The following is a 22,823-nucleotide window of genomic DNA, read 5'->3' as shown; positions in this document are numbered from 1 at the left end:
GCCATGTGTGCACCATAGACCATGGAGATTTGGATATTTGTTACAGAAGGAATCCTGCAGATGGCAGTAAAAATATTCTCTAACAGATCAGTATGACAGTTTTCCAATAGGAATGCCTTGGGAAGAGGTGCCTTTAAAAAGTTACACAGAGGCACGTGGGCTTGTAGCAACCCCGTCCCCTGGCTGGACGGGCACCAGAACCCTCCTCACCTTCCTTGCAGGCCTCACTGGCACTGAGACAGGAGAGCTGCCCCTCGTGGAGGCTTCCGTGACTCACAGGTGTCCTGGCCCTCCCAGGATCCCCAGCCCCCTCCAACCCCCTCTCTGGCCTGCCTCTTGCTTCCTCCTGTTTCCCTCTGTCCCACCTCTGGCCCCTCTGAGCCCCCACCTGTCAGCCAGGTTGTGAGCAGCATCTGTCCCCTTCCTTGGTGGGCCCCCCCAGCCCTGATAACCACAGAGGGCCTGCTTGCCCGCCTCTGTAGCTAGGCTGCTCTCTGCTCTGGGGTTTTCCAGCTCCTCCTGTCTGTCCCCTGCCCCTCCAGGGGTCCTCTCCTGGGCTTCACGCCTGCCGACACTGGCCTTCCCTGTGTCCTGGCTGATGATAATGCTCGGACGGGAGTGTGTGCGTGCGTGTGCGAGAGTGTGTGCACGTACGTGTGCGTATGTGCGTGTGCATTAGCAGCCTGCTTTTCTCCCTCCCAGATCTCATACCACCTCTCCCCACGCCCCTCTTCCCTCCCTCTCATCCTTGTTGCAACCATTTCACACTCCTTTTGTCCACATTCGAGGACAAGGTCACCAGTGTCGGGCTGGGGGCGGGGGGGCGGTGGCGATCATCTCATGTCCTGGGTCGGCGGCCTCTCCTAGAGTTGCCCGTAACCACTTCTAAGGATTCAGGCAACTGCTTAGAGCCAAGCAGACCAGGGGGAGGGGAAGCTCCCTCCTCTCCTTGGAAGAAGGACGATTCATTCCGACTCACACACTCTTCGTGTCTTGGCTGTCTCCGTGTCTGATGCCAGTGGGGGGCCATATTCTGAAACCCATGCTCAGTACATACATGCATGCACCATACGATGGTACACACATGCATGCACACGTGTGCACGCGTGTGCACGCGTGTGCGCGCGCATGTGGCCGTCCACACACCCAGACAGGGGCGCGTCGTTGGTTTTCCTCGTCAGGTGAGGACCGACTTCTGTTTGACATGTTGGTTTGGGTTCTGACTCTTTCTCAGTTTTCCTTTGCCCTCCTCGTCCCCCGTGTCGATTTAGAATCAACAGAAAGCAGCAGATTTTTGTTTATGTAGTTTGTGCCTTAAAGTTCACGGTCTATTGGGAATGTTGGAGAAACAGCCATTTAAAGCACAGGCTAGATCTGCTGCAGGTGTTTCTGGATGCTTTCAGGAGTAGATGGTGACGTTTGCATCTCTTCGTTTGGCCCCTTGCTTGCTTTTGTCACATCGTGAATCTCCTAAGGGAAGGAAACAGCCATTTGTGCCCTTGAAGGATTATGGTCCATCTGGGGAAACCCTGAAACCTGGAAGCCAACAATGGCTGCCGTCTAGTCAGTGCCTGCTGTGCTGTGGGCCTGAGCAGGGGACGGGCAGTGGGGGAGGGCCACGGGGCTGCACACACGGAGGCTTTCTTGAACAGGAGGCACCTGGTCTTGGGGGTCTTAAGGGTGGAGTAGGGGTCCTCAAGTGAAAGTGCGGCAAAGATCAGGAAGGCGGTCACAGCTTGTGTGACAGCTTTGAGATGTCACAGGTCAGCCTGTGAGGGGACAGCGAGTTAGCCCTGGTCCTCTGCCTGGGGTGAGGAGCACAGGGGGAACCAGAGACAGGGAGCAGGCTGCGTGCCTTTGCCTGTGGGCCTGGCTGGCAGGGGTACTGAGGCTGGGTGCTGACTTAGGCACAGGGAGAGGCTAGGCTGTGGGAGGAAGGAAATGGGCAATTCTAGATAGATTTGGGAAATTCTCGACTAAAAAGGTCACAGATGACATTTTTGTGGCATTCATGTGAATCTGTGGCTTGTGGGTGGCAGAGCCATTGTGCGTCATTTGGCCACATTTGGGTGTTAGATGTTACCTTAATTAACTACCTTGTACCAGCGAGTTCGATGCTGCGTGTTAGCACAGCAGTGTGGCTCTGGGATAGCAGAGTTTCAGTTGGGATAGCTAAGTTATTAGTACTCCAGGAATAAGAGTCCATAACTTAAAAAAAAAGTTACTAATATAAAGCCAAACAGATTGTTCTGTGTTAAGCTGTATAATAATATAACTTAAAGTAAGTCATGAAAATATAAACCAAGGGAAGGCAAATGCAGATTTCTAGAAGTCTCCCTTTTTTGTGTGTGTGTTTAGAAGTAATCCTTTTGCCTAGTGTTACAGAATATTTTCTCAGCCCATTTACGATATTTACGCTTCCACCCCTTGTGCAAATTCTGCCAACATCAGAAAGGCCGGGGCACTCTGGTTTTGCTTCTTGGGTTCTGGAACAGCCCATCTCCTCTTGCGGGAACTGCCCGAGGCCAGGATTCTCCTACGGTTGTTTTTCTGATGGCGTTTCAATTTCTGTTTCTCTCAGAGAATGAATCTTTCCTCCCCTAGAACAAATCTCTCCTTTGGGCAGTCTCTTTAGGAGCTGGTGGTGCTAAGTACCTCTCTCCTAAATCCCTCATGGTGATGGCGTTCTTGTGGCCACGGAAGAAACAGTTTCTAGAAAACTACAAAGTGGGATGCTAGGATAAGCCTGGGTCCCACGCTCAAGAGTCTCGCTTGCCTTCCACCCCAGGGATTATGTCCTTCAGGCCTTACCACATTGGTCTTTCCTGCGTGGTCTCTGTGACCTCCTGGGCTGGTGGTGTTGGATGACTGAACCCTTCTTTGTAAAGGGACCTTGTAAAGGGTGAGACTGCCAGCCTGGGGGAGGGAGTTAAGCAGTGAGTGAAAGAGATGGGTCAAGGTCTTGAGGTTTCTACCTTTTTTTTTTTTTTCTTTTTTCCCCTAACGTCAAATCTGGGTTCCAGGAGTCTGCTTCCTTCCTAAAGGTAACCGTGGAAGCTGGGCTGTCCCTCGAGGGCAGAGGCAATCCAGATGGAGTTTGCAGACAGCTCTCCTAAAGAAAGCTCTCTTGTTCCATGATGCCCGTGCTTTCTTTCCAAAGACAGTTTTCCTGGTTATAATGAGTGGTTTTCTCAGTCTCTGCTGGTGAAGCCACCTAGGAGTGGGGCAGGCTGAGCCGCAAGCTTGGGAAAGAGGTGGGTCTTTGCAAAAAGTCCCCAGGTGGCCCACTTGGGAACGTCCCCCAGACGGCATCCAAAAGGAGCCTCTGTTGATCCTAGAACAGTCTGTCAACAGGCTCTGCGGATGGGCGAGGCTCCTGAGGCTCAATGGATTATCTCCTAAAATCCCATGAACGCAGGCCTCACTCAGTCTGCCAGTTTGACCGACTGACACACAAGTCAAAGCTTATGACCACTGAGCCCAGGATTTCAAGATGTGTCGGGGGTAACGAGGCCAAGGAGGGCTTTATCCATGAGACATCACGGTGGCAGCCGCTTCTTGCCTATGATGCGTGGCCACCTCTGATTCTTACCCACTTGGTCAGCATGCTGGGCATAGCTTATGTCAGCACAGAGACCACTGGCCCCTGTGTCCCCTTCCCCGGCCTTCACGGGAAGTGGCCCTGGTCGCTTCAGGCAGATTGCTACCCCCAGCCCTCTTCATGGGGCACATTGGCATGTTTCCCATGACCTTGCTCTTTCCAAGGGCCCCACGTCTTCTGGCACAGTCTCCAGGAAAGAATTTCTCTCCTTGTCACCTTTTGGTATTCCCTGTGGTTACTTGTTGGTTCTTAAGAGGAAGGACAATCAATCAAGAGCTCCATGGAAGAAATGGTCATGGCATCTCCAGGGCAGAGTTAGGTCAGAGGGCAGGGGGGTGAAGGTCTAAGGATGTGACTCCTTGCCTCAGTTTCTTGAGACCCAAGACTCAAAGTGCCCATCTTGGAGGCCCTCTAGCCATTCCCAGTTGCCTGGTGGAGGCCTACCTGCTCTAACACCTTGCCTGGGGCGAGGGGTGTGATCTCCTGACTTTGAGTTTGAAAAGACCTTTATGCTGACCTCATTCTGCACCCCCCCCCCCATTCCCAGCAGCCACTCCCAATCACAGGATTTGGTGGCTGTGTGTCCTATTTGAAAAGTTTTGCAAAGAAAAAACATTTACATTTTAATTACCCCTTCTCAGTTCAAAGCACCCTCATTCTCAGGAAGTTCTTCTTCATGCCTAGCCTCAGTTTATCTTGCTGCAGTCAAAACCCATTTTGCCTTGTTTATCAACCAGTTGTGAGGTCCCATCTTTCTATCCCCTAAACCCTTGTCATCTGTAGGCTCACCCTTCTCTAATAGGCATTATCTGCTCCTACTCCCAGGCTGTCTTTTCTATCCCAGGACCCCAAAAAGGCTTTGAGTTCCCCTCCCCTTGGAGTTGGGTTATGATGTACACAACAAAACAGATGAATTTAAAGGTTACCTGAGCTCCAGGTGATTTAGGACCACCTGGCCCTTGCTGGTGTTAAGTCCACGGTGCCTTCCATGGCCCAAGAAGATGGTGTTCCTGGAGTTTCCGGGCCTTTGCATCTGATTTCCTTTCAGTCCTCTTGTTGCCAAAACCTGTGTCCTGTGTCTGTTTGCCCGGCACTCACTCAGCATGAGGCCTCTGCTTTCCCAGAGGTGCCAGTGCCCAGCTTTCTGGACATTCTGTGCATGCTGGCTTGATCCTGACGTCTTGCCCTTCATGCAGTAGGGGTCCCTGAGTCTTCTCTAATGTTCTTTGGGCTTTGAGCCAGGAGCAGATTCTGTAGGCCCCTTTGTTTCTCAGTCAGCACCTTATTCTGGACTCCCAGGTTTGAATTCCTGCATCTCCTAAGATCCTGGCAAATCCAACCTGAGAGCCTGAGCCTTGGGGACCCCAGGGCCTCCACTTGGGATTGTAGGCTTGGCATGAATTTTTCTGCCCTCTTTACCTGAGCTGACCGTTTTGACTGTATCAGTCATCACATTAGTTACTTCCCAACGTGCATGGTTGGCCTCAAACTCTGGTCCTTCTCCAAGGGCCCCGGTTCAGCCACCAATATCTCTCTTCGGGCTCACTTGACCTGTGGGACCCGGCATGGGCTGGCAGAGGATGAGGAGGAGGATGTGGACTGAAAGCCTCAGGGGCTGACTTCCTGCCGGTAGAGCTGCAGGGCGGGAGCTCCTGCTGCCCAGGGCTGACTGTGACACCCACGCCCTTTCTTGTTGCCAGGCGGAGACAGCAGCCAATCGCATCTGCAAGGTGTTGGCCGTCAACCAGGAGAACGAGCAGCTTATGGAAGACTATGAGAAGCTGGCCAGCGATGTGGGTACCTCTTGAGTTCCCCCAGCTGGCTCCGGCAGGGCTCTGCTACCCCACCCCGGGAGAAGAGGGAGCCCCCAGAGCCTGTACCTCCAGACCCATCCCTGGGGTACCGTCCCAGGCTGGGTGTAGTCCTTGGTCCCAGCACAGCTGACCCAGGGCAGAGGTGGGGCTCATCTCTAGGCTCCAGAAAGCCGAGTCGTAGGCTGTGTTTCTTGCCAACAAACAGTGAGCCCAGGAAACTTTTCACCTCTCTGGGTCTTGGGTTTTTTCCCCTTGCCGAGTGAGAGCTAAGCCAAGGGATCTCAAGGGCCTTTCTAGCCTGGTATACTGTTGTTCTGTGAGTCGCTTGGCCTAGAAAAACAGTATGCCTGGTTCTGAGAGGATGTGATCTGGAGATGGGATCAGTGCTGCCTCAGGCTCGCTAAGCAGCTGGGCCCACCCAGGGGACAGGAGGAGACAGGGCTGGGTTTGCTGTTCTGCCGTTGACTATATTTGGGGTAGGGCTCCACTTGCTTAAAAGAATTCAGCCCTCTGAACAGCTCAGCCCAGCCTCTTGGTGCATCTGCCATCCAGCCTAGTAAGAACGCAGGTGCCAGGTGTAAGCCCAGCTCTGCCATTCCAGCTTGGTCACCTTGGCAAGTCACATAACCTCACGGTGCCTCGGTTTACCTCTCTGTAACCTGGGGCAGGAGTCACAGCACAGAACCCCATGGGATCCCAATCCTCATTCCGATGAGTCCGTCTGGGGGACACGCTGGCACCTTGCAGGTGCTCGTTCTGTTTCCTGTCACCCATTCCACTCCTCCTCCACTTTCTCCACCGTCATCACCTCATCCAGGCTGTTCCCTGCCTGTGCCCCAGAAGCCAGCCTCTTCCTTTTTGAGTCAGAGGCCCACATTCTAGAATTCTAGATCCCGGGTGACAAGGGCCTCAGGAAGCGGCTGTTATGGTTGTTACCTCCCCGGGACAGAGGACACCGAGGCCCAGCCAGCTGGTGGGGCTGGACCCAGAGCTCGGGTCTCCTCCTGGTCTGGCTGACTTCCTACCAGGTCCACGGTTCTTCCTTGGGCAGAGCTTGAGTTAACCCCTTCCCCTGGCAGAGAAGAGGCTGGTGGCCAGGCTGCATGAAGCCTGTGGCTCTCCCGGAGCCTGGCCTCTACTGCCGGGGCGTGGTAGCTGGGACGGGACATGCTGTCAGGAGAGACATCCCCCGGCTCCCCCTGTCAGGGAAGGGGCCCAAAGGCCGTAGGAGGGAAGGGAGGCAGCCCCTGGCCCCCCTCCCAGCATCCTCACGCCCTCCGCGTGCCCCTCCCCACCAGCTGCTGGAGTGGATCCGCCGCACCATCCCGTGGCTGGAGAACCGGGCGCCGGAGAACACCATGCATGCCATGCAGCAGAAGCTGGAGGACTTCCGGGACTACCGGCGTCTGCACAAGCCACCCAAGGTGCAGGAGAAGTGCCAGCTGGAGATCAACTTCAACACACTGCAGACCAAGCTGCGCCTCAGCAACCGGCCCGCCTTCATGCCCTCCGAGGGCAGGATGGTCTCGGTGAGTGCCGGGGAGCCGGAGCTGCTCCCGGCCGAATGCGGCACCATGGGCGGGACAGGGCGGGACAGGGCGGGACGGGCTTCCTTCCACCTGCATACGCTGTTCCAGAAATCGTTTCTCCCTTCCAGATTGCCACCCAGACTCAAGCCCCCTGTCTCCTGACCATCCCAGGTCAGACCTGTCCTGCCAGACCCCTGAATATCCACCCGGGCCTCCTAGCACCCCCTCCCCCCACCTTAGAAAACCATCTCTGCAAACTAAGTGCCTCTGGACATATTGAACCAAAGAGGGCATAATTCAGTAGCAATTAGGGTGATTTTTACTTTTTTAAACATTTTATTACTTTATTTATTTATTTTGAGAGAGAGAGGGAGGATGTGAGCATGAGCAGGGGAGGGGCAGAGAGAGAGAGAGACAAGGGGAGAAAGAATCATAAGCAGGCTCCACTCTTAGTGCCAAGCCGACCCGGGGCTCGAGCCCACGACCTTGGGATCGTGACCTGAGCCCAAACCAAGAGTCAGATTCTCAACCAACTGAGCCACCCAGGTGCCCCTCTGTAAAATCTTTTTTAAGCACTTAAAAAAAAATGTGTTACCTTAAGTAATGAGTTGGTGGTTTTTTTTTTTTTTTGGTAGGATATTTCAAAGATACAAATCTGCTAAATACAGAAAATAGAAATTACTCATAATCTTAACTATCCAATATCAGCTTAAAAATGTTTTTTGAAATAAAGTGTTTTTTGGAAAAGATTCTTTTAGTCTATGTAAATAGGATTTTTAAAAAAATGTGTTTATTTTGAGAGAGAAAGAGTACAAGTGGAGGGAGGGGCAGAGAAAGAGAGGAGGGAGAATCCCAAGCAGGCTCTGAGTCATCAGCACAGAGCCGACGTGGGGCTTAATCCCACAAATCCCTTGAGATCATGACCTGAGCCGAAGTCAGAAGACACTTGGGGCGCCTGGGTGGCTCAGTCAGTTAAGTGTCCAGTTCTGGATTTCGGCTCAGGTCATGATCTCATGGTTTGTGAGCCCTGCATCTGGCTCCACGCTGACAGTGTGGAGTCTGCTTGGGATTCTCTCTCTGCCCCTCTCTCTCTGTCCTTCTTGCACTGTCTCTGTCTCAAAAAGAAATAAAATAAACTTGGAAAAAAAAAAGGAGTTGGACATTTAACGAACTGAGCCACCCAGGCGCCCTACGTAAATATGATTTTTAAGGGAATTCTAAAGCATGTTTTACTTAATAAGCTGCTTTAAAAAAAAAACAAACAAAACAAAACTAAGGGGTGCCTGGGTGGCTCAGTAGCTTAAGCATCCAACTTTAGCTCAGGTCATGATCTCACTGTTCACGAGTTCAAGCCCCATGTCGGGCTCTGTGCTGACAGCTCAGAGCCTAGAGCCTGCTTCAGATTTTGTGTGTGTGTCTCTTTCTCTGCCCCTCCCCGCTTGTGTTCTCTCTCTCTCTCCCTCTCTCTCACAAAAGTAAATAAAACATTAAAAAATATTTTAAAAACCCAACTAAAATTATATTGTGAATGGCTTTCCAAGTTGTTAAATTATCTTCATTTATGTTACTTATGTTATTTCCCCTTCCTTCTTGCCCTCTCTCAGACTCAGGGAGAAATGTTATGAGACAGACAAACATGCAAAAGAAAATTTAAAAACCCACCAAGATAGAGCTTTTGGCCTTCAAAATGAGAAATCATGAGAAGGCACGGACATAAAAGGGAAGGGCAGGGAACGGCCAAGCCAGCAAACAGTATTGGAAGCCGGCAGGATCCCAGGGAATCTGGAGGAAAGAAATAGGCCCTTTCCATTGTGTATGCACTTTGGAAAATTGCAGTCTTTTTATAGATTCCAGGCTGCATCTGCAGCTTTTAGGTGGCCAGAGCCTCAGCTGACCAGAGGGTGTTCTGTGCGAGTTAGAAGTGCCCCCTCTGGGTAGATGCGGCCTGTGCCCTGGGCCCCAGGTGGCGTGCAGGCTGGGTTCAGCCCACATGTGCCCAGTGGGCACCCTTGTGCTAATTGTAGAGACGACCCGGTGGGTGGCTCCCTGCCTGAAGGGCTGTGGGTTGTACTCAGCAGCTGTCACTGTCCTCAGGTGCATGGCCAGCTCACCCAGGCCCTGCAGGCTCCAGGCTACTGCCCAGAGCCCATGAACAGATCCAGAAATGTGGGGAGGCTGGGAGGTTCCCATGCCTGCTTGCTTCATTCAGTTATTGTTCTTTTCCACTGACTGGCCCTCCAGCCGCTTTGATTGGCCAGAATCCTGGGTCACAGAGGGCCTTGGACTCTTCACAGGGCTGCACACGCACAGCCCAATAGCTGGGTGGCCCACATGGACTTGGGCCTCACTCCCTGCCCAGGAGGCCTGGTGTCCAGAAGCCCAGGTTAACACCAGTAGAGGGCTGGGTGGGTACAACTGAGATGGGAAAGGGGCTTCTTCCAGAAGGCTCGGGGCAGCTGTGCGGGTCTTGGGGGCCAGATGGGGCTGACCCCATGCCTCTCATCCCTACAGGACATCAACAATGCCTGGGGCTGCCTAGAGCAGGCAGAGAAGGGCTATGAGGAGTGGCTGCTGAACGAGATCCGGAGGCTGGAGCGGCTCGACCACCTGGCAGAGAAATTCCGGCAGAAAGCCTCCATCCACGAGGCCTGGACGGACGGTAAGGCCAGCCTGACCTCCTGCCTCCTGGAGGGTTCTGACCCTCGTGCTCCGCTGACTGAACTGCCAGGCCACGACTCCTTTCTCTCCTGCTTTTTGGTTTGTTTTGCTTTGTGTCTTACTGGTTGCTCGATGTTAGACAAGTTCATCAGCCCTTTGGTTGCCTCAGTTTCCTCGTCTGTAAAGTGGGGATAATCAGATTATCAACTTCATAGGTTTATGAGAATTTGATGGATTACTACATCTGAAGCATCGAGAAGAGTTCCTGGCATAGTACGATGCTGTGTATGTGTAATTTGTTGATGGTTCTAGTCGCCGTGATGATTTCTTCTTCCCTGAGTCCGTTAGGTTGGGGTTCGAATCCCGACTCTTCCACCTAGAAGCAGAGTACATTTGGACCAGCAACTTCTGTAACATGCAGATGATCGTGTGTCCTCTCCTGTGTTAGCTTCCTAGGGCCACCAGAACAAATGACCACACACTGGCTGGCTTAACAGAAGCGTGTTCTTTCACAGGTCAGGAGGGATTCTAAGGGGAAGCGTCGGCAGAATTGATGCCTTCTGGAGGCTCTGAGCCAGAGGCCATCCATGCTGCTTCCTGGCGTCTGGGGTTGCTGGCCATCCTTGGTGTCACTGACTTAGTTCAGTCCCTGCCTCCGTCCCCACATGGCTGCTTCTACGTCTCAGTGACGGAATTTCTCTTTCCTTTGCTAGTAAAGACACCAGTCATTGGATTTAGTCGCCTCCCTAATCTCGTATGACCTCATCTTAACTAATTGCATCTACAAAGACCCTGTTTTCTTTTTCCTTTTTTTTTTTTTAATGCTTATTTGTTTATTTTTGAGGGGGGTGGGAAGGGACAGAGAGAGGAAGAGAGAGAATCCCAGGCAGACTCTGCACTCTCAGCACAGAGCCTGATGTGGGGCTCAAACTCACAAACAGTGAGGTCATGACCTGAGCCGAAATCCAGAGTCAGACGCTTAACCCGACTGAGCCACCCAGGTGCCCTGAGACTTTATTTTCAAATAAGGCCAGATTCTGAGGTTCTGGGTTGACATGAGTTTTGGGGGACCCTGTTCAACTCAGCATACCACCTCGTAGGATCGTTGTAGGCATCAGTATCACAAGTACCTTTTATGCTTAGATTAGTGCATGGCACGTAGAATGTACTCAGTAAATGGTAGCCCTGGATATTCTTCCTCCACTGCCTTCTGGCCCCCAATTATAGTGACCTAGAGCCTTTTCCCTGTTAGCACAAGTGTGTTTCCATTACTCCAACTCAGAGGCATTTGGGGCCATGTCTGCTGTCTGCTTGTTGACGGCCGAAGTTAACTCCAAAGAGAGAGACTCACACCTGGAATCGTCTTTTCCTCAGAACCTGGGCCAGGGCTGGAGAAGAATCCACACCGCCCGCCTCCTAGGGTTCTGCAGCCACTTCGGCTGGAGCCCCTGTGGCAGACCCTATTGGCTGGTGGGGCACAATGTCCCCAGACTCCCCCATTGGGCTCCATTGGGCTCCTCTGATCTCAGGCTGGAGACGATTAGGGACAGCCGTACGCTGTGGCCACTCAGGGGCCGCCCGGCTTGGTAGGAGACGGGAGTGTGCTTGACTCAGCCTGAGGAGGTTGGGTTTCGCTCCGTGTTGTAAGAACGCTAGGATGTGAGGTCGCTGCCCCCCCGCCCCCCCACACATGCGCGAAGTTCTTTATGTAGGTACGGATGGTGCAGAGTACTAGAAACTGTACCAGTTCACCCATGCGCTTCTATCGTGTCCTCTCCAGGGCCAAGGAACCACTCACAGAAAGGTACAGAGCAGGGACCCCATCAGCTGGCCAGCCGCCGGCAAGGACATGAGAAGTGCCGGCCCGCTGGCGGCGGACGCGGGCGCAGCCCCTGGGCAAAGCAGTCCGGTGACACACATCCCCACCTAACGGTGTTCTTGCCTGCTGACCTAGGAATTCTTGAGACTGTCTAAAGAATTAACCCTAAATGTGGGGAAATCACACGTCTGCAGATGGTTGCCATGAGACCCTCTATAATAGCACAAGGCAAGGGGCCTGAATGCCACACGGTAGGGCGGCAGGTGGTTACACCACTGGTGGTTCGGCCACGTGATGGAACGCTGGCCACCGGAGGGGGCACGTGGGAAAGCTGGAGCCAAGGCAGAGACTCTGATGGTGTGCTGCTGAATGTTTGAAAAGCAGGAAACAGAATTTACATATACCCTATGGTCTTACCACAGCCTCCGTATAAGGAAAGACTGAAAAGGAGTAGATAGGTAGGCTCATCTGTAATTTTTTCCCCTAAACTTGTCATATTATTATTTGGACTTAAAGAAAAAGAAAGCGGAGGGGTGCCTGGCTAGCTCAGTCAGGGGAGCGTGCGACTCTTGATCTCACGATCTTAAATTCGAGCCCCACATTGGGTGCAGAGATGACTTAAAAAGAAAATCTTAAAAAAAAAAACCAAAAAACAAAGGAAAGAGAAGTAGAGGGAAGGGAAGGAGGGCCACATGAGGCACAGTCTCCGGCCTCACGGCCCAGCTTTCGTTTGCTGAGCAGGGCAGAACATCCCTGGTGGACACAGACGTGGAAGGTGGGTGTGTGGGCAAGGCCAGGGCAGCCCCAGTCTGGTACCGGGTGTTTCACGAGACAGCTGGTGGACGTCATGTAGTGACAGCCCCAAGAGGTTCATTTCTCATCCCATTTCCTCCTGGAAAAGAGGGATCCAAGAAATGCAAGCCCTGCCCCACTCCTAAAGAGAGGGCAGTGTCCCTGACAGGGAATATTCTGGCCAGTGGTGGATTATTTGCAGAGGGCACTAGACATGCTGAGAAACTGAGACTGATTCAGGGGAGGGGTCCCTGCAGGGCTGCTGGGGGCTAGCAACAATAGCTGGAGAAACTCTAAAGATGGGGTGCCCCCGAGGTGCCTGGCTCGTTTGTTCCTGGTTATACCATAGGGCATAGCCCTGCACAGCCTGTGTATGTAACTGCTCCTCATGGCCATGGAACATGTACCATGTTCCATGGAAGGTAGTAACTTCCCTTACCTGGCCCCGTAGGGGATGTTCAGTTGCACATCTGCTTTCTCGAACTGCAGATCATCAATAGCTATCTGGTGGACATCTTCTGGGGATATACTCCCGGAAATGGGGCTCCTGGGGTCCCAAGGGGTGGATGGTTGGGGCCAAGAAGATGGGGGGCCCCGGCTTCCGCTTAGCCTTGTGTCCCTCTCTTTGAACCCAGGCAAAGAGGCTATGCTACGGCAGAAGGATTACGAGACCGCCACTCTCTCGGAGATCAAGGCCCTGCTCAAGAAGCATGAGGCCTTTGAGAGTGACCTCGCCGCCCACCAGGACCGCGTGGAGCAAATTGCCGCCATCGCACAGGAACTCAAGTATGTGAGGCCCAGTGAGGGCTGGGGCTGCTGGGGGAAGTGGGGCGTGGCCGTGAAAAGTGAGGCGGCTGGGTACAGCCGGTGCCCCGGTGGGAAGGGTGTCAATACAGAGGACTCTGAGTATCCCCCAGGTGGAGAAGGAGCCTGTGACCCTTCCCGTGGAGGGCCTCCGGTCCTTCCCTGTAAGTAGTGCAGGACCAGAGGATGACCATGTACACTCTGAGCTCTCACTGGGCCTCAGTGGCTCCCTGCCATTGGACATTGGGGTCAAGACTGCATTGCCTCCAGCTCAGGCGCAGGGGGGGGCGCCTTAGAACGGGCCTTCATTCATCTCCCAATGGTCCTCTGAAAGCCGTGGAGTTGGGGGTGGGAGGGCACGTGGAAGGTCTTGGTGAAGGGAGCGCACCCCCAGCCCCAGGGAGAAGAGAGCAGGCCGTGGAGGTAACCTGGGTCACCTGACTCTTCCTGTCTCTTCCCTTCCAGTGAGCTGGACTATTACGACTCACCCAGTGTCAACGCCCGGTGCCAAAAGATCTGTGACCAGTGGGACAATCTGGGAGCCCTGACCCAGAAGCGGAGGGAAGCTCTGGAGGTGAGGGGCCCTGAGGGAGATGGCAGCTCTGTGTGCCTCTTTGCTTTGGGCCAGAAGGTTCCACTGCGTTGCCTGGACCTGCCGTGGCCTGTTGAAGGTTCACCCTGGCGCTGGATTGGGCTTTGCCTTAATGGAGACGCCTCCTTTGTGGCCCTGACCATACCTCCCCCTCATCGTTCAGTGCACCTCACAGCCCAACCCCAGCCCTTGGAGAATTTTCCTATCTACAAACCAGACCGGGGGCCAGGCCGGGTGATTCCAATGTGGGATGGTCCGTAGACCCCACATTAAGAAGCAGTGTCCCAGAGAAAGTCTGTTCTTTCGGTCTGACTTAGTCTGGTGCTTCCAGACTTGGACCCCTTGTGGCTGGCCAGGAGGACCTTGGGGGTTCAGGGGTGGGGGGAGCAGGGAGTGGTGATTCTGGATCTGACTCTGCTGCAACCCTTCTATCCACCCCCTCCCCTCAACTGCCATTCCTAGCGGACAGAGAAACTGCTGGAGACCATTGACCAGCTGTACCTGGAGTATGCCAAGCGGGCTGCACCCTTCAACAACTGGATGGAGGGGGCCATGGAGGATCTGCAGGACACCTTCATCGTGCACACCATCGAGGAGATCCAGGTGCGCTGCGGACCCCTCACCCCTGGAAGCTGCACCCCCACCAGACACCCGTGGAAACCTCACTCTGCAAACCTTACTCCTGCATGACTGCTCTCTAGGGAGAGGATGGGGGAATGGAGATAGCGAGCAAGGAGTTGATAGGTTTGGAAGAATTGCATTTTATTTATTTTGACTAGGTAATTTATGCAGATTGTGTAAAACCAAAAAGATAAAAAGAATATTACGATAAATTGTCCCTTCTACCTTTGTCCCCCAGCCCCGCAGTCTCTGCACATGCAGGCAAATAGATTTATTTATTAACACGTTCTTCCCCATACCCCTTTTTAACACAAAAAGTAGCTTTGGTTGGGTACTGTATTCTGAACCCTTTATCTTTAAATATTTTGGAGCTCATTGCATTGTAATAAACCACTTCCCCATTCTTTTATACAGCTGTGGAGTATTAGGTTTAAAAGATTTTGCAGAGGGAGAGCCTGGGTTGGGGGAGGTCACCCAGGGAGCAGACTTGTCCCCGACCTGACTGCGGGGTGGTGCGCACTCTAGGGTGGTCGCCCCTGACTTTACCAGCCACAGGCATGAAGCGGTTGCTTTAATGGCTCTGCCTTCACCTCCCCGTGGCCAGCCCTGCTCTCCTGGTTCTCAGCCATGAGCATCCTCGGTTGATACTCCAGGTCTCCCCGCTGGTGTGGGGCCATGCCTTCAGTGGCCTTCCCACCCACCTCTACCCTGGGACCTGTAGGGCTCCCGTAGTTCATCTTGCCCACACGAGGCACCAGTCACTGTGTTTCTCTTGCATCCAGGGACTGACCACAGCCCACGAGCAGTTCAAGGCCACCCTCCCTGATGCCGACAAGGAACGCCTGGCCATCCTGGGTATCCACAACGAGGTGTCCAAGATTGTCCAGACCTACCACGTCAACATGGCGGGCACCAACCCCTACACAACCATCACTCCTCAGGAGATCAATAGCAAGTGGGACCACGTGAGTCCAAGGGCTGGTGGGACATTGTGGCCGAGCCATTGCAAGTTTTATGAGGGCAGGGATTTTACCTTTTTTGTTGTTGATTTTCATTGATTTTATTGATTTATTTATTTCATCATTACATGGCAAGCGTTCATCTGCCAAGTTAATGAATGACTGAATTTCTGGAACAGGTCAACATGTTCACTCTTGTTCTATTTACTGACTGGCCCCTTCCCTTCATGGCTCCTCCATTCCCTGATCTGAAGAATGGGGCAGGTGGCTGGTCCATTCCCAAGGTTCTGTGATTGTTCCCACCCCAGGTGCGGCAGTTGGTGCCACGGAGGGACCAGGCCCTGACGGAGGAGCATGCCCGCCAGCAGCACAACGAGAGACTACGCAAGCAGTTCGCGGCCCAGGCCAATGTCATCGGGCCCTGGATTCAGACCAAGATGGAGGTGAGTCCCATCATGGGAGGCAGGGATAGGGGTTTCTACCCCTTCCCAGCACCGTCCCAGCCAGTCAGGCTTGCCCTGTCTCCTCCTTGGTGAGACTCGTGGAGGAATGCAGTCCTAAATAGGTTCAAGATTGGTCTGCTGCCCTACAGAGGGTGTGGAGCCTGTCAGGGAAGGCCGGTGGGTTGATCCCAATGTCTGGTTCGGGAGCGAAGACCTGCACAGGGATGCCACTGAAGAGCCACCTGAGAAAGTCCCACGGAGGGATGAGTGCCTGGGGAACTGACTAGCTTACTTCGGCTTATTTGGCTAACCAGGCCTCCCTTCCTCCTGAGCAAAGAGGAGGATCTTTCCAGAGAGAGAACCGAGACTCGGGTAGGCATAGAACTTTTTATTGAATCGTTGGGCCAGATATTGGGGTTCTGTAGATCAGGGAAGGGGGCACTGCTAGGGTTAGAGCATGGTGTCCCTCTGAGCTCCTTGAGGGCAAAGACCATCTCGAGGTCATGTTTGTGTCTCTCCTGTACCCCAGCCCTATCTGCTTAGCACATTGTGCATAGTAGGTGCTCAGGAAATATTTGCTGGGTCGAATTGAGTGCACAGAAAGGGCTTTTACAAATGTTTGTTTACATGGATGAAGGACAGACAGGAAGGGGGATTAGGCCTGGCCCATGGGGCAGGTGGGATTGAGGCAGGCCAAGGCAGGCATAGCCACTGAGGAGGTAAGTCCGGTGCTCTGAGGCTGTGAAGAATCTGGCTCCCTGGGCACAGAGAGAGTCCCTGAGATGGGTGACAGTTGGGAACAAGGCTTGGGCGGGGAGTTTGAATGGCAAGCAGAGGAATGAGCATTTAGGTTAGCAACTGACCTTGCAGCCCCTTTCTGAGGTTGAGAGCTACTTGAGAGACAGGAAGTATTTCATCTGATGATGACAGTGTTTGTCATACCCCTTTATGATGCTATTTCCATGCCAAAGTGCATCCCTGCTGAATGTGTCTTGCTCTCGGCTTACTAATTACCACTGACGGGTTCCCTGGTGCTGGAGTAGGAACCGAGGAATCATCTGAGGGGCTGACTGATGACCTAGGCACCCCAGTCCTTACCCTAGGGGCGCAGAGTGGGGTAGTCTGACCAGGGCTTCCTTCTGGGTGAGCAGGAGATTGGGCGGATCTCCATTGAGATGCACGGGACCCTGGAGGACCAGCTCAGCCACCTGCGGCAGTATGAGAAGAGCATTGTCAACTACAAGCCCAAGATCGACCAACTGGAGGGTGACCACCAGCTCATCCAGGAGGCTCTCATCTTCGACAACAAGCACACTAACTACACCATGGAGGTGGGTGGCGCCGGCTCTGCTCCTCCAGGAAGGGAGCCCCGGATCCCATTCTGCTCCCTGCCCCCTGGGCTGGGGCAGGGGACAGTTATTCATCTTCCAAGGAAGCTAGCTGGTCATACTAGGAGGACAGACTCTTTGGAGTGAGGGGATACACACTGCTTCTCACTCCTAGAGCTCGGGGCCTTCAGTCCTCAGGGCCTTCTGAATTTCCAGGAAGTTTGTTGAGTATGCAGACTTTCAGGCTCCATCTCCAGAATTTGATTCACGAGGTCTGGGGTGGGGCTGAGGAATCAAAATTTTTAACAAGCACCCTGGTGATTCAGGTGCGGGTGGTCTCCAAACACTGGCTTAGGCACCTGCTTTCCAGGCGATGAATTGTTCGGGCCATGAAGGCACGTATGTGAGGTCACAGAGCAGGATATATGGGGAATTACCCAGGCTTCGTTCTTTAATCCTTCCCTCTACCAAACCTGCCCTCCTTCCTGACCTGACCCACGCTGTCAGTTCTGGTCTCTGCTGTCCCAGGCAGAGGCCACCGCCCTGCCTGAACTTCCCTGCTCATCATCTGGGTTCTCTGTCCTAGAGAGTGTGTTGTCCTTGTCCTGGTGATGCTGTAAATCTGGACAGAAGGCTGGATTTGATTGCTTGGGCCATTTTGACAGTTGGGGGAAGGGAGTAGCCAGGAGAGGCCTGGGTCCGGGCCTGGGGGGGCCCTTTGATGACAGGCCCCTCATGCACCCCTAGCACATCCGTGTGGGCTGGGAGCAGCTCCTCACCACCATCGCCAGGACCATCAATGAGGTGGAGAATCAGATCCTGACCCGAGATGCCAAAGGCATCAGCCAGGAGCAGATGAACGAGTTCCGAGCTTCCTTCAACCACTTTGACCGGGTGAGAGCCCCTGCACTTAGAGCAGCCCCCAACCCTTGCCCCAGGGCCCTGGAGGGCACTGCCCAGGGGATGGGCAGCCATGCTGGGCCAGTTCCTGGGCAGGAAGTGCTGTCAACCTGTCCTGGTGTCCTGTGAATTTCCCTGCTTTTCTGAAGCAAGAGCTCATGTAGTGGGTAGAGACAGGCTGTTTGGCCCATGACGCTTGCTCTTCTGCCACGAGGGGTCAGCCCTTGGGAGCAAGGCTACCATGGCCTTAAGGGCAGGCCTGATGTCCCCTGGCTGTGGGGACTATCACTTGCCTCTGCCTCAGGACAGAGGAGCAGAGGCTTCCTCCCCACCGCACCCCCCACCCCCACCCCACAGCCTTCGGGAGACGCTATGGGGGTGTCAGTGATGTTAAGTCATGGGTTCTCATCCTAGCTCAGGGACAGGCTGGGCTCTGTGTGGGCTGCCCCTCCCAGTGCCCTGGGGCTCCGGGGCGGCCAGAGGGGTGGAAGCATGGGGCCAGGTGCTGCCCACCACCTCTGCCTGCTTCACTGTCCTCCAGCCTCTTGGGTGAGGTGGGTGAGGCCCTCTTAGAAAGCCGGGTCTGGGCATTGGGGCTGGTGTGGGCTGGGCACCCCCACGGCTCACCGTGCTCCCCTCTGGCCTGCTTCCCGGAGCAGGGCTGTGTGCGCCAGGGAGAGGGCACCCTCTGGACCTGGTCCGTGTGTCTAACCGTGTGCACTTTTATTTCCCCTCCTCCCCTGCCCCTTCCACCCTCCACCCTCTCCGTCCGCATGCCTTTGTCCCTGTGTCTCCCCACACACACCACCCTCCACCCGGGGCATGGCCCACCCCCCTCCCCTCACGGCCTCCACCTCCCTGGCACCGCATGGCTCGCTGCCTGGCGCACGGCGGCCCCAGGATCACTCCGGCACGCTGGGTCCCGAGGAGTTCAAAGCCTGCCTCATCAGCTTGGGTTATGATATTGGCAACGACCCCCAGGTACTCGCCTCCTGCATGGAGCACGCTCAGGGGTGGCATCCGGGGCGAGAAATAACGCGTTTCTCCTTTTTCTTTTCTCTCTCTGTCTGGATCTCCCTGTCTTCCCTTTCCTGTGGGCCTCGGGGCTCGTCTTCTCCTGCTGTCCCTGCCTGGCCTGCGTCGGGCTCCTACCTCTGACCTCTGCCCTTGGTTGTCTTTCGTGGGAACCTGCTCGGGGCCCACCTTCCTCTCTCCTCGTTGCCCTCCATCCTGTGGACCAACTTTTATACCTCCCTATTCTTTCTCCTCCCTGTGGATGTGTCTCTTCCTGTGTTCCTTTTCCCCTCCAAACCTCCCAACCGTACACCTTGACCTCCCCTCTGGCCATCTGTTCCCTGTCTTCCTGGCCCCGGGCCGGCTCTTCCTCCTCCTGCCTCTGACCCTCGCTACTGCCCCACAGAAGAAGACAGGCATGATGGACACGGATGATTTCCGCGCCTGCCTTATCTCCATGGGTTACAACATGGTAATGTAAACCCCACCCTCTGTTCTGGCGAGGGCCAGCCAGCTGGCCAGAGAAGCCAAGTCCTGGCCAGGGCAGGCTGGAGGCCCCAGGCTAGGGGCTGCTCTCCCCGGAGGGCCCTCAAGATTCTGGTCGGTGGGGAAGATGGCGCCCTGAAGTCTGGGCCTGGCCTCGTGGCCTGTGCGTGTCCCAGAGGCCTGGCCTTCTCCCCTCCGTCTCAGTGCTGGCATTGTCTTTTGGTACTTACTGTGGAGATGGGCTTTTTCACTCCCATGGCAGATGGCGGGGCTGACCCCAAGGCCAGCAGGAAGGACTGGTAGTTCGGCCTTTCTGGCCCCGAGTTGGCTCTACTTCGTCTTTTCGTGAAGCAAGAGATTTCTGTCTCTGCCCTGGTGGGGGCTCCAGCCACGCCTGCCGCCCCTTGGCCTTCACAACTTTCTCAGTGGTCTGCTCCCACTCAGGCCTTCTGAGCAGAGCAGGGGCCTACCTGGGCGGCCGGGCAGCTCCTGAGCCATGATGCAGAGCACAGAGCTTGTGGGCTGCCCGGGGCAGAGCAAGGGTGCAGGCTGTCTATGTGGGGAGCCCAGGAGTAAATCCCAGCTCCACTATCTCCAGCTTGGGGACCAGGGGAACCCTGCAGGCCTGTCGTAAGGGTTAAATGAAGGAACTTCCCTGAATGCTGGGCACGTGTCTGGCACACAGAGTACGGGGTGGTGGGGAGAGCACAGGCTGTGGAAGCAGACCATCCAAGTTCAAGTTCCAACTCTACTACTTACTGGCCGTGTGACCTTGAGCAAGTCACCAAGCCCGTCCGGGCCTCAGGTTTCTCATGTGGAAGCCTGATGGAAATAATAAATGCCCGTGTCCTATGGTCGTGGTGAGGGTTAAGTGAGATGAAATGTGTGTGGTGGTTAGAGTAGCGCCTGGCGTGCAGTGGTTGTGATTACAGCTGTGACCGGCATTATCAGCATTTGCTCCCCTGGGAACCTGCAGGGGGCTGGAAGCCTGAACCGGGTCTCCACTCCTAGATGTTGTGTCCCTGTCATGCCCTCAGGACAGCCCAGGTTAGGTCAGAGGGCCGCTGTGCCCCGCCTCTGACAGCCTCAGGCTACTCTGAGCCCCCTGGGGCTTCAGGACCATAGGAGAGATTCCCAGCGGGCTGTGGCAGAGAGGCTGACAGGCCTGGGGTTGGCTCTTCTCTCCAGGGAGAGGCAGAATTTGCCCGCATCATGAGCATTGTGGACCCCAACCGCCTGGGGGTAGTGACGTTCCAGGCCTTCATCGACTTTATGTCTCGGGAGACGGCCGACACGGACACAGCAGACCAAGTCATGGCCTCCTTCAAGATCCTGGCTGGGGACAAGGTGGGTCTACTATGGCGCGGGCATCGTGCAGGGGCCACTCTGATCTGGAGGGGAGGCCACTTGCACCTCATAGCCTCTTCCTCCCGCTGGGGCCTCCCAGTGCTGTCCACTTCTACCCATGTCTGTAATGCCTGGGCATCTGCTAAGGTGTTAGGACACATATTAGCTTAAAGGGGTCTCCTGCCAGGGCGTGGGACTCCTTCACACTTGGGATGGAGTGATGAGTGACAGAGGTGGGTAGAGTGGGGGTCGGGGGGGGGGGTGGTATGTGACTGAGTGATGTAAGGGTGATGTCACCCTTACGTCACTCTGGGCATAGGTGTGGAAGGTTGGAGGGGAGCAGGAGGGAAGCATGTCTCGCATTTGTCTACCCCAAGCAGCAATCCGTTTTGGTTTCCAAATTTCCCAAGTTCCCTGCCTGGCAGTGGAAAAGTGGGAGCACCAGGGGAAACTAGCAAAGCAGGGATTCTAGGGGCCAGATTTCCTTTAATCCTTAATGCCATCCTTTCCTTTCAGACGGGAAAGATTCAGTTATAAAAAACGAAAGCCAATAGGGATTTATGATTTTGGAAATGCCTCAATCCATAAGGGAAAAAAGACTGAACCTATAGAGGTTCCTAAAGGTCTGATTTAAGTTCAGGGACACCTTATCAGAGTCATACCTAGAGCTGGAATGACCCTCAGAAACCACCTTGTTGAAGTGACTCTGGGGCCTGGTCTCCTGACTTCTGGAGTGATCTGATCAACCCCACCCTCCTTGAAACTGGTTCCTAGGGGACTCTGACAAAAAGTAGGGCATGGGGCTAGGGGCCCACCTTGTGGGTCAGATCCTGTGAGTGAGCCCTTCTGGAGCCTGAAGCTCCCAAGAGAAGCAGCTTCCAAGGAGGCCTGTCATGGGCAAGCAGATAACCTGGATCCGGAGCCAGGCCGGGCGGGGGTGGGGGCAGGGGCAGGCCCAAGACCTGCCAACGCAGTGGAGGAGATAGCAGCCGGGTGTCAAACTTGGATGCTCACTGTTTGCTGAAATGACACGACCTCCACAGAGCCCAGCTTGAGTGTGTGTGGGGTCCCCTGTCTTCCACCAGAGTACCTGCTGGTGTTGATCCTGCCCATGGTTCCTGCAGACTAGAGTGGTACATGAAATTACAGGTGTAGTTCCCGCTTTGAATTAGCTTGGAAGCGGGCCAAAGTCGGTGTTGCAATGGCAAACAGGAGATTTTAAATGCCTGTGTATTTCGTGGTGTATGTGTATGCCTGTGTATGCATAATAAACACACGTGTATACTTGGTGTACACGTGGATATGTGTGCACACACATGCCTGCGTCTCCAGAAGCGGGAGGGCGGGGCACTTCCTGCCGCCCTGAGTGAGGGTCCCGGCCGCCCCGCCCGCTCTCTCTGCAGAACTACATCACGGTGGACGAGCTGCGCCGAGAGCTGCCGCCGGATCAGGCGGAGTACTGCATCGCCCGGATGGCCCCCTACACCGGCCCCGACGCCGTGCCCGGTGCTCTGGACTACATGTCCTTCTCCACGGCGCTGTACGGCGAGAGCGACCTCTAACCCGCCGGCCCCGGCCAGCGCCCTCGCCCTGCCCGCTGTGCGCCCCCGCCCTGCGCCCCCGCTGCACCCCCCCGCCCGCCACCCCAGCCCGGGTTTGGTCTCCTCGCGCAGCCTCGAACCCTCGAACCGGGCGAGCCGGGACCCACGTGGCGTCGAGCCGCCCTGCCCGCAAAGTGACAGTTTACAAAATTATTTTCTGCAAAAAAAAGAAAAAAAAAAGTTACATTAAAAAAAGTAAAAACAAAAAACACAAAAAAAACACCAAAAAACCACATATTTTATTATAGAAAAAGTATTTTTTTCTCCACCAGACTTCAATGGAAAAGAGGAAAAATTAACTGTTTGCACCGAAATGTTTTGTTTTGTTGTGACATAGGAAAATAACCAAGCACAATGTTATATTCCATACTTTTTATCGATTTTTTTTTCCTCTCTGTATCATCTGCTGTATTCATTTCGCCAATCTCATGTCCACCTTGATGTGGGAGTGGGGGTGGGGGGTGGGGGTGGGGGGATCTTGTCAAAAGGCACATTGGTGCATGTGTGTTTGCTAG

General features: G+C 54.5%; 1 protein-coding gene and 1 long non-coding RNA gene across 7 annotated transcripts in view; one reads left to right on the top strand and one right to left on the bottom strand.

The window, feature by feature from the left end:
* Positions 1–22,523, top strand: part of ACTN1 (actinin alpha 1) — a 94,824-nt gene extending 72,301 nt beyond the window's left edge. For 3 of the 6 annotated variants that reach the window (XM_042989970.1, XM_042989972.1, XM_042989968.1), the window contains exons 9-21: positions 5,302–5,394; positions 6,714–6,944; positions 9,456–9,603; positions 12,849–12,999; positions 13,483–13,591; positions 14,072–14,212; positions 15,013–15,195; positions 15,498–15,632; positions 16,784–16,963; positions 17,708–17,854; positions 18,761–18,841; positions 20,549–20,707; positions 22,111–22,523. In XM_042989970.1, coding sequence (XP_042845904.1) covers positions 5,302–5,394; positions 6,714–6,944; positions 9,456–9,603; positions 12,849–12,999; positions 13,483–13,591; positions 14,072–14,212; positions 15,013–15,195; positions 15,498–15,632; positions 16,784–16,963; positions 17,708–17,854; positions 18,761–18,841; positions 20,549–20,707; positions 22,111–22,269 — 1,917 coding nt within the window. In that variant the 3' untranslated portion in view covers positions 22,270–22,523. Of the gene's footprint in view, positions 1–5,301; positions 5,395–6,713; positions 6,945–9,455; positions 9,604–12,848; positions 13,000–13,482; positions 13,592–14,071; positions 14,213–15,012; positions 15,196–15,497; positions 15,633–16,783; positions 16,964–17,707; positions 17,855–18,760; positions 18,842–19,280; positions 19,347–20,548; positions 20,708–22,110 lie in introns of all 6 variants that reach the window. The other 3 variants (XM_042989971.1, XM_042989969.1, XM_015543300.2) reach the window with 2 other exon arrangements.
* LOC122239643 lies at positions 1,284–5,295 on the bottom strand. Its single transcript, XR_006218948.1, has 2 exons — positions 4,528–5,295; positions 1,284–1,470 (listed from the first exon to the last, which is right to left on the bottom strand). It is a non-coding gene; the product is annotated as an uncharacterized LOC122239643 (long non-coding RNA).
* Positions 22,524–22,823: the final 300 nt, after the last annotated feature.

The sequence above is a fragment of the Panthera tigris genome, chromosome B3 (assembly GCF_018350195.1).
Source record: "Panthera tigris isolate Pti1 chromosome B3, P.tigris_Pti1_mat1.1, whole genome shotgun sequence".
Lineage (NCBI taxonomy): Eukaryota > Metazoa > Chordata > Mammalia > Carnivora > Felidae > Panthera > Panthera tigris.
The sequence above is the reverse complement of the archived record's forward strand: the minus strand, read 5'-3'. Positions and strand labels throughout refer to the sequence as shown.